At 43.4% G+C, this 15,207-nt stretch overlaps 1 protein-coding gene across 3 annotated transcripts in view; it reads left to right on the forward strand.

Annotated features, from left to right (window-relative positions):
• Positions 1-212: 212 nt before the first annotated feature.
• The window catches only part of CUL1 (cullin 1), a 46,828-nt gene continuing 31,833 nt past the window's right edge, over positions 213-15,207 (forward strand). Inside the window, exons 1-3 of one of the 3 annotated variants that reach the window (XM_053359809.1) lie at positions 220-322; positions 10,866-10,946; positions 13,157-13,450. In XM_053359809.1, the coding sequence (XP_053215784.1) occupies positions 13,311-13,450 (140 nt within the window). In that variant the 5' untranslated portion in view covers positions 220-322; positions 10,866-10,946; positions 13,157-13,310. Of the gene's footprint in view, positions 323-963; positions 1,288-10,865; positions 10,947-13,156; positions 13,451-15,207 lie in introns of those variants that run through there. The other 2 variants (XM_053359808.1, XM_053359810.1) reach the window with 2 other exon arrangements.

Genomic DNA, 15,207 nt, shown 5'->3' on the forward strand with positions numbered 1-15,207 from the left:
CTGTGGAACGCCCTGAGGACTCCAACTCCCAGCATCCCCCGGCGCCGCCTGCTGGAGGGGCGCCCGGCCAGGCCTGGGGTCTCCGGTGCCCGCCCCGCCTTGGCCCCTCCCGGCCTCCCTCCGGGCCTCGGGCGCGCAGGCGGAGCAGAGCCGGCAGGCCGCCCGGCGGGGCCATGACGCAGAGATGACGCTCCGGTGACGCGACTCCTCGGCAGCGCCCGACCCGGAAGCGGAAGAGGCGGGCTGCCTTGGCCTGTGTGGAGACGAGGCCGCCGGGCCCTGCCTGCCTGACGGACTCTGCGAGGCGCGCGCCATGGGGCCGGTGAGTCGGCGGGTCCGTCGCCTGGGGGGCCCAGGCCAGGCGGGAGTCCGGCCGGGCGCGGGAGGCGGCGCGGGGCCTGGCCGGGAGGAGAGGCCCGGAGGCGGCGGCGGGGGCGCGGGCCTGGCCGGGGCTGTGGCGCAGCCCGAGAGGGAGGGAGGGCGAGGGAGGCCGCGGCGCGCGCGGGCTTCGCGGAGGGGAGGGCGGGGGTTGGCCGGGGCGCTCCTCCTCCTCCTCCTCGGGAGTCCGGCGGCGCAGGGGGGCCGCGAGGGCGGCCACCAACCGGCATCTCCTCGCAGCGCCTCCGAGGGAGGCCTCGCGGGAGCCTCCCGCCCGCCCGCCCCGAGTTCCCCGGGGCTCCGTTGCTGCCCCCCGGCGGCGCCCCCGGAGCTTCCCTCGCTCGTTGGTCCCGTGTCCTCGCGGAGAACGGAAGGGCTTCGGTCGGCGCTGCCTTGGCCTCCCTCGGGCGCCGTCGGGCCTGGCCTCTCCCTCGCCTCGCCGTGGCTCCCTCGGAAAGCCCTCCCTGGGGATCCCCTCGGGGACCCCCCCCCCCGTTGGTCCCCATGGCTCTCCGCAGGGACTCCGAGGCTCACCTGCGCCCGCCTGGGGATCCCCTTCGCCCTGTTTAGGGCGGCTGCTCCGCCTCGCTCCCTCGCCCAGAGATCCCTTTCCCCCTCGAAATCCGCCGCGTCGCTCCTTCTGCCCGCACGTTCCTTAGGCGCGCTCCCTCCGCTTCGCAGTCGCTTTGTGGTGGACAGGAAGGAAACACGACTGCTTAGATTTCGTTTCCCTAAGGAAGCAAGCGCATCTCTGCCAGACGCGCAATTCCTCTTAAATTTGCTAATAATTCATTCCATTGAATCCCTGCTCTAACTGTCCTAATACGTAGCTGTATTTTGAGAGAGAATATTGATGTTTGAAAGCTCATCTGCCAAACACCTTAATCAAGAGTGCGGGCTGAGAGACTGGTGAGGAGAAACCTATACTGTACTGATTTTGGATTATGTATGTTTTTTAAAAAAATAAAACCGCACTTTCGTAGCTCCTAGTGGAGTTCCCGTTTAAAGTCTTTCATACAAACCCCTGAAATTTGCCATATTTCAATAGTGAAACAAAATTAGCCAGTATACATGTTATATGCACATTGATTTCTGTAGTATGGGAAAACAAAAGTATGAGGCTTTGGGAGGGTTTTGTTTTTTTTACCTAGCCTAACCTACACCACAGGGTTGTGCAAAGACAAAATGGATAAGTGAGGGAATTATGTAAATGACACTGATTAAATTAAATTGTAAACAGCCAAACTTAGTATGGTTTGTTACTGTGGTAAAACATTTGCATGTAACTTGCGATGATAAGAGTATCATTCAGTCTCTAGTTTGCACTTCTGTATTAAGTGGGGCGGGGGGGGGGAATGCTAGTGCATTTTGGAAAAACCTAAGACCTGACATTCTGTTCTTCAGCAGGAGAAAACAAGGAAGTGCATACTGCTAAGTAGGTTAGTGGGATTGTGGAACTATTTCCTGATCAGACAAATTGAGTGAAATCTAATTGCAAGCTTGATTAGGGATGTCACTTGCATAAAAGCATGAACTGGGGTAGTATTAACTGCCACCTCCAAAATGTTCTTCTTGTTCACTGCATTTGAAATTTATTGGCAAAATGGTATTGTGATAGAGACGTGATTTACCTAAAAAAAGTACAACATAAAATGACTCATCAGCATCTTAAGTTGGGTGTAGAAGTGTAGCTTTGTGGTTGGTGGACTGTAAATAAATTATATTCTCATGGAAGAGTATCTCAGTAGAACCACCAGGGGAAACATGTATATATAATGAAATGTGTGCTATTTTTCTTCATAAATACCTCTTTATTACAGACACTTGTTCTTGGGGTACTTTATAATCAATTCCTATATTGCTTTGCTCAAAACTTGCTCTGAGGCATGTTAGATGACTTGTTTATAAGCTATTCTTTTTTATTTGTGAATTAAATAATTGCTCCTTTTTCTACAGTGGATCAAGTGTTAGCATAATTTTGCAAATGCTCACATTGTAATAATTGGGAGAACCCTTATGTGAGATGTAATAATACTCTCTGAATACACTGTCAAATAGGTTAGGGCCTGTGGGGCTGAGTCATGGTATATGTGTTCAGAAGGAGACTTAAAAACACAAAACAGTTGAACACAAAACAGTAGCTGGAAAGGTTTTTTTTTCATTGCTCTGCTACACATGTTTTCTGTATTCAGATGAGTTCCTCTTTTACAAAACTATGTGCAAATAAGAAATAAGACACCAATATTGAAGTACTTTAATGCTTTCTTGTGTATAACAGTGCAGCATAGGCTACTGGCTCTATTACCATGACACCTTTTGATCTTACCAGTTCTTGTGCATCTTCTCCTCTTGGTTTCTTTATTTCATTTTACTTTTTTAAAGTTTCCATTTTTGTTTCTGAAGCATGGTGGATATTCCATCTGTTTCAGCTTTAAAACTATATGTTACTGGTTTACAAGAGCCAGTGTGGTGTAGTGGTTAAGAGCGGTGGACTCGTAATCTGGGGAACCGGGTTCGCTTCCCCGCTCCTCCACCTGCAGCTGCTGGGTGACCTTGGGCCAGTCACACTTCTCTGAAGTCTCTCAGCCCCACTCACCCCACAGAGTGTTTGTTGTGGGGGAGGAAGGGAAAGGAGAATGTTAGCTGCTTTGAGACTCCTTCGGGTAGTGATAAAGTGGGATATCAAATCCAAACTCTTCAACCTCTCTTGGATCTGAATTGGGTTGATTACCTATTTAAATAAATATTGCTTAATAAATTATATGAGCTGTAATAGATTGATCAAATTTACGTGGATGTGTGTTTAATAGAGTAATTGCACTGAAGAAGACACAAGCTTTGACTGTAGTGCAGTATAAATGGTCAATAGAAAATATATTCCATCTTCTGAGACAGCACCTGCAGTTATTGTAAATACAGACAAACCTCGGTTCTTGAATGTAATTCGTTCTGGAAGCCAGTTTGGCTTATGAAATGTTCGACAACTGAGGCATGGCTTCCGATTGGTTGCAGGAGCTTCCTGCCCTTAAGCAGAAGCTGCGTTCGGCTTCCAAAAAACGTTCGAAAACCAGAACATTTACTTCTGGGTTTTCAGCATTTGGGAGCTGAAATGTTCCAAAACGGAAGTGTTTGGGAGCCAAGGTTTGACTGTACTTTTTAAAAAATGAGCTTTTCTTAAATAAAAGGGGTTGCTCTATACCAGGGGCCGGCAAACTAAGGGCTGCGGGCCGGATCAGGCCCAATTGCCTTCAGGATCTGGCCCACGGACTGTCCGTGGATCGGCGTGGGGATTCTGTTCGTTTGGGCTGTGCCATTTCCCCCGCTGTGGCATTCCCCCCCCACTGCGGTGGCACCTCCTCCCTCCCTCCTGGATTCTCCCCACCCTGCCTAGAGGAGGAAGGGAGCTGGGCTGAGTGCCATTTTAAGAACCCCCTTTCTGGAGCCAGCCCTTTCGTGCCACTCATCTTCCCTCCGCTGCTGCCGCTGTCACTGCCCTGGTGCTCCTGTGGGCCAGAGAGTGGAGCGGATGAGCTCGCTCTGCCTACCCACGAGAAGCAGAAGCAGCGGTGGTGGCGGCGGCGGCAGCGTCAGCCCCTGGGAAGGTAAGCACTGGGGCTGGGGGGTGGGGAGGAGGACTACTTGCCCCCCTTGCCTCTTCTTCCAGCTCCCGGTGCTTATTCTCTGGCCCAACACAAGGTCTGAGGGACAGTGGACCAGCTGCTGCTAAAAAAATTTGCCGGCCCCTGCTCTATAGTAATTGGCTGCAGGGCAAATGGAGGTGATGTAGCAGGGCCATTTGGGCCAACTCTCATGTGCAAAGGGGGGGCCCCTCAAATTTAGATAGCAATGTTACCTATCATAAACCCCTGTAAATACCAAATCAGTCCTGAAATTATGTACCTATAACATATCTTGTGGTTTCACATAATGTTTGCAGATAAACTGCTGTAGGATTTTTTCAGTCAAGTGATTTTTTACATAGGCTGGTACCTGACTAAGCGCATTCTTAACCATGTTTACTAAGGAGTGAGACTGCATTTACGTGGGGCTTCTGTTCCGGGCCCCTGCATGCGTACGTGAAATCATGTATAATGGGGAGCACCCTGGAGAGTCCTGGTGGCTCACGAGGAGAGAGCTCTTCAAGCTCTGGGGAGGGTCTCCTTGCAAACCAGGAGGACTTTCCAGCATGCATGCCCCCCCCCCCCCGTTTCTGGGATCCCAGCACTGCACATATGTGTGGTTGTGTGCAAATAGAGTATGCACAAATGGGGATTTGCCTTCTAAATCAGTCATTCTATTAATACTAGTGGAAGTTTTGTAATTCTGTTCATTGAAGTTAAAAGTCACATGCACGCCCATCGATGTCATTGTTCAAAACCCCCTCTTTATGTCAAACAACTTGAATGGTAAAGTGATCTTAGGCTGCTCCTCTTGTACAAGCTGATGAACCCCAAGTGTGAGCCCAATGCTAAAATTGATTCAAAAATTAACAGCACAAAATTATGCATGTTTCCTGAGAAGTATGTCTCAGAGGACTTACTGTCTAGTAAGTGTGTGCAGGATTGTAGACTTGTATGCATATAACGGAGGCAAACTGAGAATGGGCAATCTGTGTTCAGCTTCAGATTGGACAGGGAGTATGTGTGGAGATTATTGCATTGCAGGAGGTTTGACTGGATGGTCCTTGGGATCCCTCCCAACTACAATTCTATGATTCAAACCAGTGTGCATATTGTCAGAGACACTTAGATTCTGACTCTTCATTGAACCCCCTTTGCATAAAATGTGTTCTGTCTTCCTTTGCAAATACTCTTTGTTCTGGGTAGCCCATATACCCTTATGAAGTGTGAAAATGTGGGAAAAGGTGAGACTGGAATCTAATCTGGTTGGTGAACAGAACAGTGTACAGTGGTACCTCGGGTTACATACGCTTCAGGTTACAGACTCCGCTAACCAAGAAATAGTACCCTGGGTTAAGAACTTTGCTTCAGGGTGAGAACAGAAATCGTGTGGTGGCGGCGCAGCGGCAGCGGGAGGCCCCATTAGCTAAAGTACCTCAAGTTAAGAACAGTTTCAGGTTAAGAATGGACCTCCAGAACAAATTAAGTTATTAACCTGAGGTACCACTGTATTGGTGGGGTGTCAATTGAGCAGCAAATCTCCCAATTATCAGGACACTATTAGCTCCCCCTCCCCCATTAATGTAATTAAGAATGTCCTCTTTATATTATTCCAGGATGAACACTGTTAGTTAATAATGTTCTGTAATTTTCTGGTGCATTTAAAATGTGAAATTATATGTTCTCTTTAAAAAAAAAAGCAGGCTGCGCTGAGAAAAAATGTAGTAAGCATCAAATCTTACAAATAATAGAGAGATCCTTTCTGTAGAAAGTAGGAAGCAATATAGATATGACCACTTCTCTAACTTAACTGCATAGCCTGCTGTGTTCAAAAGGCATTAGATTGCATGTTAGGCTTAATATACATGGCCTTGGTATTCATACAGTTCTACACAGTATCATGTGAGCTTGCACATGCAGTTCTGAAATCAGAGAAGTATTGCTCTGCTTCTAGTGTTGTTCCCTACCTGCTTTGGGGGCAGGAAAAAGAAAAACACACAGCACTCAGTTGTCTTAAATGACTTTCTGAATCCATAACCAAGAGTCTGAGATCACATAACAGGTGCCCCTTAAAAGAAATATCAGTCAAGCCTAGAGAAGGGTACCCTAAAATTGAATTCTGATTGTCTTCTGTATATTGAGTTTGGTTCTGGAGTCTTGCATTCCAGTCTAAGCCACAGTCGCCTTACATAGGCATCAAGCACATAGGATATTTTATTCTGTATTTTCTAAACCAGGGTTGAAGTGTATGTTCATTCTTCCTAATGTACATGTGCGAGGGATAGTGCCTAAAGCCAAAATCGCATATAGTCAAAACACATTAGGTACAATGGCGGGTGGAATGCCAAGGTTTTATTTCTTGGATGCCCCCTCTTTAATTTTTGTTTTAATTCCTTCAAGCACATAAAGCTGAATGTGCACAAGTTAAAGGTGTTTCAGTTTTGAGTGTACTGTATTTCATCTCCCTTGTTAATTTTCTAATGTTTAATGCTGGTCTCAAGCATCCCAGAAGACGAAAGAAGTAGAAAGAAATACAAATAAATTAAATAGGAGTAATATCTATGTAGCTTAACATTTTTAAAACAACAGCATTGAATGTAGGTATAACTTGGTTATGATAGTATTATATAATCACTCCTCTGAAATGCAGTTTACATGTGTTTCTGTGATAGGTTTAGTATACGTTCATGGAATTTAGTAGAGGGTTTATTCAGGAGAGCTCTTCCTTCCTATATCTGTATCCAGTAAGTGTTTAACTGTGGCATTTAATTGGTAATGTCTTATCTCTCATCTAGCCTTTGGTGAAGTGTCATTGCACACTTGTGGTATTCAGAATCAGAAACCTATTGGTTATTCTGATCTGTGAACAATTTGGGGCACTGTTTTTACATCATTTTTCATATTGAGAAAATTTTTGCCTGTTCTTCCAGCTTCCATTCTAACTATATGAGCTCTGTGTTCTGTTGAACTAATAGTAGAAATATTAATTCTGCTTTATATTTTGCTAAAACTTATAAACAAATACTAAGAAATACAGCAAAAATTATCTATCTATCTACACGTGACCTATGGGGGGTTTCTAACTCTGTATTTATAGCTTTTAAAAAACAAAATAGAGGGTGGTGGTGGTTTACTGATTTGTTAACTGAAAATCTGATAATCACTCTTCTGTTACTCTTGGTTGGCTTGCTAATTTGAATTTTGAACTTCACTTTGTGACAGTATGCCTAATGGGCTGAATTAATTATAAAATTCAAATCAACAGTTCTTTTTCCACACCACTGAATTTCCACATCAGGCTGAAATTTTAACGTTGTAAGAGAGAGTGACTGGTTACCCAGTCAAGAAGACAAATTTTTGTAACACTTTAATTAGAATAGCAAGCTCTCTGTTACATAAAATAGAAGCTGTGTAACAAAAGATATTAACTAGCATGCATGGATACCTCCAGGACCACCAAGAAGGACCCTGAGCTGTGTGTGACATTTGTTTTGGTTTAGGCTAACTCCCCAAAGTTACAAGGCCTTTTAAGGGAAACCAGCTTTTACAAGATCCAAGAGGCTTACTTTTGTCTCAGAAAGGTGTCTCTACCTATGTTATGCTTAATGTCATTGTGTTTCTTGTTTTTTAAATATCTAGCAAAGGCAACAAGATTTTGTATTTTGCAGAAATAAGACATTTCCACCTTGTTCTGATGGCTGGCTACAAATGCTCTTATTCTTGTATTGCAAGGGATTGGACTAGATGACCCTCAGGATCCCTTCGAACACCACAATTCTATGATTCTATGATTCTAACTACAGAGAAACCCAATAGGTCTCATCTTATTTATTTAAAGCATCTATATACTGCTTAAAAGATAGCATTTCTAAGTAGAGTACATTAAAATAAAACATATGGAGGATAAGACAAAGAAAACACCAAAAATCAAGCAGAAACCTGACTGCTACCCTAAAATGCCTACTGGAATAAGGAGGTCTTTGTCATCCACCGGATGTTAAACAAGGAGTGTGCCTCCCTCTGTTGGGAGGGAGGTCCACAGGCTTAGGCCTAGAGCACTGAACACAGTTACCTTCCTGGTGCTACTAAATACTGTAATACCTCTGCGAACATCCCCCCTGTCTAGCGTCCATTCCAGCGAACGTCCGTGGCAAACCCAGAAGTACTGGAACGGGTTACTTCCGGGTTTGCTGCTCGCGCATGCGCAGAAGCTCAAACCGCTCTAATGTTGCAAAGCAGATGGAACCAGTGCTAAATGATCAATATGGAGGTTGCAACTTACCAGAAATGAAAACTAGGGCTGGGTGTCATATTGTTCAAAACCGGTTTGAAGTCTATCATTTTCTTCTTTGGCAATCACTCGTAGCCAAGTAAGATTGTCTTCCATAAACACGGGTTTAACAGTGAGTCAATAATAATAATTTGTTTCTTTGTTTATACCCCGCCCATCTGGTTGGGTTTTCCCAGCCACTCTGGGCAGCTTCCAACAAAATATTAAAAATACAGTAAAACATCAAACATTAAAAACTTCCCTAAACAGGGCTGCCTTCAGATATTTTCTGAAAGTCAGATCGTTGTTTATTTTCTTGACATCTGATGGGAGGGCGATCCACAGGGCAGGCACCACTGCCGAGAAGGCCCTCTGCGCGGTTCCCTGTAAGCTCACATCTTACAGTGAGGGAACCGCCAAGGAAGGCCCTCGGAGCTGGACCTCAGTATCTGGGCAGAATGATGGGGGTGGAGACGCTCCTTCAGGTATACTGGGCCGAGGCCTTTTAGGGCTTTAAAGGTCAACACCACCACTTCCAATTGTGAACAGAAACTTATTGGGAGCCAAATGTAGGTCTTTCAGGACCATTGTTATGTGGTCTCGGCAGCCACTCCCAGTCACCAGTCTAGCTGCCGCATTCTGGATTAGTTGTAGTTTCCGGGTCACCTTCAAAGGTAGCCCCATGTAGAGTGCATTGCAATAGTCCAAGCGGGAGATTAACAGAGCATGCACCACTCTGGCGAGACAGTCCACGGGCAGCTAGATTCTCAGCCTGCATACCAGAAGGAGCTGGTAGACAGCTGCCCTGGACAGAGAATTGACCTGCACCTCCATGGACAGCTGTGAGTCCAAAATGACTCCCAGGCTGCGCACCTGGTCCTTCAGGGGCACAGTTACCCCATTTAGGATCAGGGAGTCCCCCCTGTCCCCCCACAAAGAGTACTCATGTCTTGTCAGAATTCAACCTCAATCTGTTAGCCGCCATCCATCCTCCAACTGCCTCCAGACAGTCACACTGGACCTTCACACATCCTTCCACAGTGGGGACATAGGATTCTGAACAACATGACCAGTCAAACGAAGTTAATGTTGAAGAATCATTGCTTTCACACTGGTATATTATGATATTGGTTTCATAATTTTTGACCTGGAAATATATTCTGAATCAGTGTGTGAGAGAGAGAAGGAGAGAGAGAGAATGCAGTATTCATGGTGTGGGGAAAAATTTGAAGCCAGCCAATGCCTCTACCTGGCTCCATCCTTATTTCAGACATGATATATCAGTATATCACGTTGTTAGCTGGCTTCTATCACGAAGTTGAAAACCAGACATCTCCCAGCCCTACTGTTAGCCTCTGCATAGCTCTATCCTTATTTCGGACATCGTTATATATCAGTACATCACTGTGTTTAGCTGGGAATATATAGCGATGTTGAAAAACAGATATTGTGCAGCCCTAATGAAAACCATTGATCATGAGCATAGTTTAAGCTGTTGCTTATAGGTGTACCAATGCTGTTGATTATGGGTTATCAATCTGACACAGCCATTCTATTCCACCCAGCTCTTCTTCCCCTCCCAACAGGCAGCATTCTGTGGCTACTAAGTGTTCTCCGTCCTCATTGGGCTGTTGTTGCTTTTTTAATTTTTAAAGTTAGTATTCATGCAAACCATAGGATCCCTTTATGTCTGCTGATGCTGCCATCTTGTGCATGGCTATATAAGTGGTGGTAGTCAGAAAATTCGACTGGAATTAGCGTCCAGGATAATGATACTCCAATCCAGTTACATTGGCCAGGTGGTGTTGTGTTTCGCTGTAGAGTGGGAAAGGCACTAAGTCCATAAGAAGAGCCTGCAGGAATGGGTCAGCTGCTTGGTCTCACAGTAGCCAGCCAGATAGATGCTTGCAGGGAAACTTGCAAATAGGATTCGAGCACAAGTGTATTCTCCCCTTCCTTTGTATGTTTCAAGAGTTGTCATATATCTTCTCTCCATTGATTAATGAGGGCCATAGATTTGGATCAATATCAGTCTTTTAGCCATAGTGAGGGTGCAGAGAATCCATTTACATTGACAAGTTGTCAAATTCCATATAGTAGGTAAATACTTTGGAATATTATTATCCTGTGATAGTATACTATATTTATACAATATAGTACTTTCTCCGCAAACTTCATAAGGATTAGATCAGGCTTCCTCAAACTCGGCCCTTCAGATGTTTTTGGCCTACAACTCCCATGATCCCTAGGTAGGAGGACCAGTGGTCAGGGATGATGGGAATTGTAGTTTCAAAACATCTGGAGGGCTGAGTTTCAGGAAGCCTGGATTAGATGTTGCACATGTTTCAAAGAAGCATTATCCTTATTTCATCTCTTAACAGCATCTTGTCTTAGTTCCTTTCTGTACAAATGTTATGAAGTCCAATAAATTCTAAATCTTTTCTGTTGTATAAGATACAATTTAAAATCAATTGACAACTTTGCTACTGAAACTATAACATTCACCCATATAGAAGCCTCCAATTCTTTATTTCATTTGTTTCTCCGAGTCTGCATATCAAATTGAATTGTTGATACCAAGCAGGGCTTTTTTTCAGGGAGAACTTGCCGGAACTCAGTTCTGGCACTTCTATGGTGGGTGCAAGTGCCATTCTAAGAGAAAGAGGGAGCTGTTCATGGTGAGTTCCTGCACCTCTTTTTTCATAAAAATAGCACTGATAACAAGTATCTATAAAAGATAGCCACTGGCTTTTTAGTCTCATAGGATTTAGCCAATTGTTCTAATGTCTGTGGATGCCCAGGAGTTCTAGTGTTATATTGTTGCAAGTGTTAGAAACAGAGATATAAAAGCTAGGAGCCAAATGGCATATGAAACCTAGCTTTCAGTCGCCACGACAGTACCATATTTTTCGCCCTATAGGGCACACTGGCCCATAGAGCGCACCTCGTTTTTTGGGGGGGAAATAAATAAAAAAAATATATCCCCCCCCCCCAGCCGCCGAGCTTCCCCAGCCCCCAGAACAGGCTGCTATTCGCAAGGCTTGCGGACATCTGCCCGAAGCACTATTACAACACAATTGAAGACAAGATGGGGGATTTAGCTGAAGATGGAATAAATGCTGTGCACAAAAGACAAGTTCTTTTAAAATAAAAAATCAAGTGAAAAAGTAGGCTAGGAGAAATGTGACTGCAGTTTCATTCTAGGAAAACTAAAAACCAATCCTCTCTTAATTAGAGTGGGTAGTTTGCCAAAACCTGTTTTTATAAATTTGCGAACAGCTTTGCATAGATAATTTAATCAGTTCTTTTTGCAATTTGTGTTATTTGGAGGGTTGCAACCAGCCAGAGCAAACCAGGTTGTGCACAGAGCACAGTGGGGCTTAAGTTTAGGCATGAATAGGACAGTAGCATCCAGTGAACTTCATGGCTGAGTGGGGATTTGAACCCTGGTCTCACAGATCCTAGTCCTGTAGACACTAACCAATTACTGGGAAGAACCTTTTTCTTTCAGTTTGCAAAGTCACAACTTCTGTGATAGGTGGAGCTGCCAGTGAGGGGCATTGTCTCATTCTGTCCATTCATGCCCACATCATGTGATTCTTTTCAGTTCTAATGCTGCTATTTCTGTAAAGGAAAGCACTTCCCAGTAAATGGTGCAGGAGCACTCACACAGAGACTGTGAACTCGTAACTGCTGCCTCCCATGTTGTGTTTGCTGTGTTAGCAGCAGCACAGTGACATCTCTGGGACACAAGCCAGGGCAGGGTGTATGGAAGCCCTGTCTGTCATCCAAGGGTCCAGCCGCCTCCATAATTTGGTGCTACTGCATTACCATCTGAATCTACATAATGGGTTGAATCCAGAGTTTCTTAACCGGAGTTCTCCTTGTGGAATAGGACACTCGGGGTTTGGTAGCCCCTGAGGAGGGTTGGGGGGACGCTAGAATAGTGTGGGAGTCAGTGCAGAAGGCTAAAGATAGCAAAGCTGCCGGCCTCTCCTCCCTGCCCCTCTTCTATCCCTAGAATTGGATCCATCATAAATGAGTAGGTGGCAAGTTAGTATTTTAAGTGCTTTTTATTGGAGTTGTAATAAACTACTGAATAGAGGAGGGTCAGGATAACCAAGTATTAAATGATTCTCATTCAGGAGTTGCTTTCAGCTTTTTTTTTTTAAAGAAATAGATAAAACCAGGCTTTTAAAATGGTCAGTTGCTTAGCTGCTTGCATCTAATAAAAATTATCCCTAGGTAGCCAAGCAAAGAAATTTAGTAAGCAGAATGCTGGTTTGCTTCATGCTGCTCAGTAACTGTTATTTAATGCTGCCCATTTGAGTACTCTTAAGTTGCATGAATAAATATTGGTGTGTGTAATGCTAGTTTGAGAGTCTCTCTCCTTTTTGTTTTGTCTTTATAAAGTAGTCATGAACAGATAGATTATACCTTGGGATATTTGTGTAGACCATAATCTTATCACTTACCCTGCTATCCAAATTCATATTTACTTTCAGTTTGATTATTGAGTGAATTGAGAGTATGCCCGTGGTGTGGTCCATCTGACTTGCTACTAAAATGCCTTGGAACTGTGTATCGTTGTACAAATTGTAGGCTGTAATTCACAAACTGTTTCAAATCAGATGAGCTAATGCGGTTTAAATCCAGCTATTCTGATTTCACTGGTTTGTGTTCAACTGATAATATGGTGATTAGTACATTGAGGAAAGAATATCTGACCACCACTGGGGAGACACGATTTTAAAATAGCCAGACATACTTGCAAATGTTCCAGGACATCTTTCCATTTGGTATTATAGCAAATATGTTACAGCTTTATATTAGTTACTGGTGAAATTAAGTGGACAATTGAATAAACATCTTTTCTCTTCCTCTGCAGGGTTTCTTGTGAGTCAGTATCAGCCTGCATATGCAAAGAGCATCTCTTCTGAGCGACTGTGGCAGAACTTGGAATGTTGGTTTGTTTCTGCCTCTGATGGAGGAATAACCAGATTTCTCATTCCTGCACTGAAAGACTTCACAGGAGATACAAAATGTCATCAAATCGGAGTCAGAACCCACATGGACTTAAACAAATTGGTCTTGACCAGATATGGGATGACCTTAGAGCTGGAATTCAGCAAGTTTATACAAGGCAAAGTATGGCAAAGTCCAGATATATGGAACTCTACACGTATCCTAACACATTTCTGAACAATCAACTACTAATCTTACTGTTGATGTAGAATTCTACATGGGCAACTTTAGTTGTTCACTTACGATGATACAATTTAATTAGTTTTTTCCAATCAGGCCTTGAATGCCCAGGATCTCAGTATTTGGGTGGAGAGAGAGAAAGCATGTTTGACTTCACTTGAACCTCTGGTTTGTGTTTAGGTTCACTTTTTGCCCTAGGAACTTAAATGAGAGACTCGGAGGCTGTTTGGCAAAACCAGAGTCTTCGGCTCACTTTTGATATTCTGTAAAAAAAAGTTGTTAAATGACAAAAGTAGCAGGGTTATCCTCTTTGGTACAAATGTCATCCTAAATTATTCTGTCTTTGTTATGCTGAGTTCATGTAGGTAGGAATGGTTGTTGCGAGATGACAATGCTCTGATGACAACTTTGTGAGTAAGCAATCCAAATATTTTACACCAGCCGCCTCCATTTTTACTTTTATGTAAGAAGGAATGGTGTTTACCAGAGAGCAAAAGCTCCATGCTTCACGGAGTTTTACAATCTAAATATAAAAAAACCCCTTAAAATAAAATTTAATATTGAATTGAAATTCCCTATTTGTGTTGCAATATTATTACTAGAATTCCAAATAGTAACAAAGCTGATTAAAGATAAAAAGAAGTTGTCAAATACTTAAAGGATATTCATATTTGAAATCCGAACTTCTTTGTGCAGATATTGAGGATTTTTATTATAAGCAGGCAAAATCTGTTGAAACTTAATTCGTATTTGACAGCCTGATTTTATGCATATTTACTCAGATGCAAGTTCCACTGACTAAATAATGTGCATAGGACTTTGTCCTTAGAGGATTATCAGGTACATATTACTAATGTTCTATCTAGCTTGTAATTGGACAGTGTTAAATTTAGGATAATTGGTATCTTTTACCAGAGTTGGAGTTCCAATATGTGCTGCTTTTTGGCACAAATCAACATTTATAGCACTCCTTGGAATCTCTGACTTAGCTGCAGTGTACTTCGTTGCTACACTGCAGATAGATTACATGTTCTGTTGTTTTGAATCTATCCTTGTGATACTAGGATTGTTTTGTTTTTAAATCAGTCCTTGTGACATTAGCTGAGGCAGAACAGATGGCAGAAGACTGTAAACATCAGTTGCACAAGTAATTGATTTGGATATTTAATATAGAAAGTTTTATAAGAGCAGTATTCTGATAGATTACTTGGAAGTAAATTTTGTACATTCTATTTACATGGTTACACTAGAAGATAGGGAGAAGCTGACAGTCTTGGAGCAACTTCCCAGCTATCATTTTCCAGTTTCTATCTTAAGCATGTTAGCATTTAGATAGAAAATGCCTTGAGCAGCTTTTGTGTGAATGGTGCATGTAAAGTTATAATGGATTGGCTGATTTGCTTGCTACTTTTTATGCAGCTTCTAGGTGATTTCCTACATGCTTAATCTTTTTGTATTTTCCTTACTGGGTAGCTGGCTAACTGAAAACCACTTATCAGGTTATTTACATATTAATTCTCCAATCCGTGGTTTTGTTCACATGGCAGGCATGGCAAAAATTAGCTTAATGTTGGTTACAGTAGGAATGATTGTTGAGTAGAGTGGGATTGTTGTATAGCGATGATTTTGAAGTACAGAACTAGTTCAGTGTGATCAAAGGGTCTTTTAGACTTGTTCACCTGTCCTCCATGCCAAATGACTACAGTCTGTTGTCAGAATTACAGCGTCTTTCCA

The sequence above is a fragment of the Podarcis raffonei genome, chromosome 12, assembly GCF_027172205.1.
Source record: "Podarcis raffonei isolate rPodRaf1 chromosome 12, rPodRaf1.pri, whole genome shotgun sequence".
Classification (NCBI taxonomy): domain Eukaryota; kingdom Metazoa; phylum Chordata; class Lepidosauria; order Squamata; family Lacertidae; genus Podarcis; species Podarcis raffonei.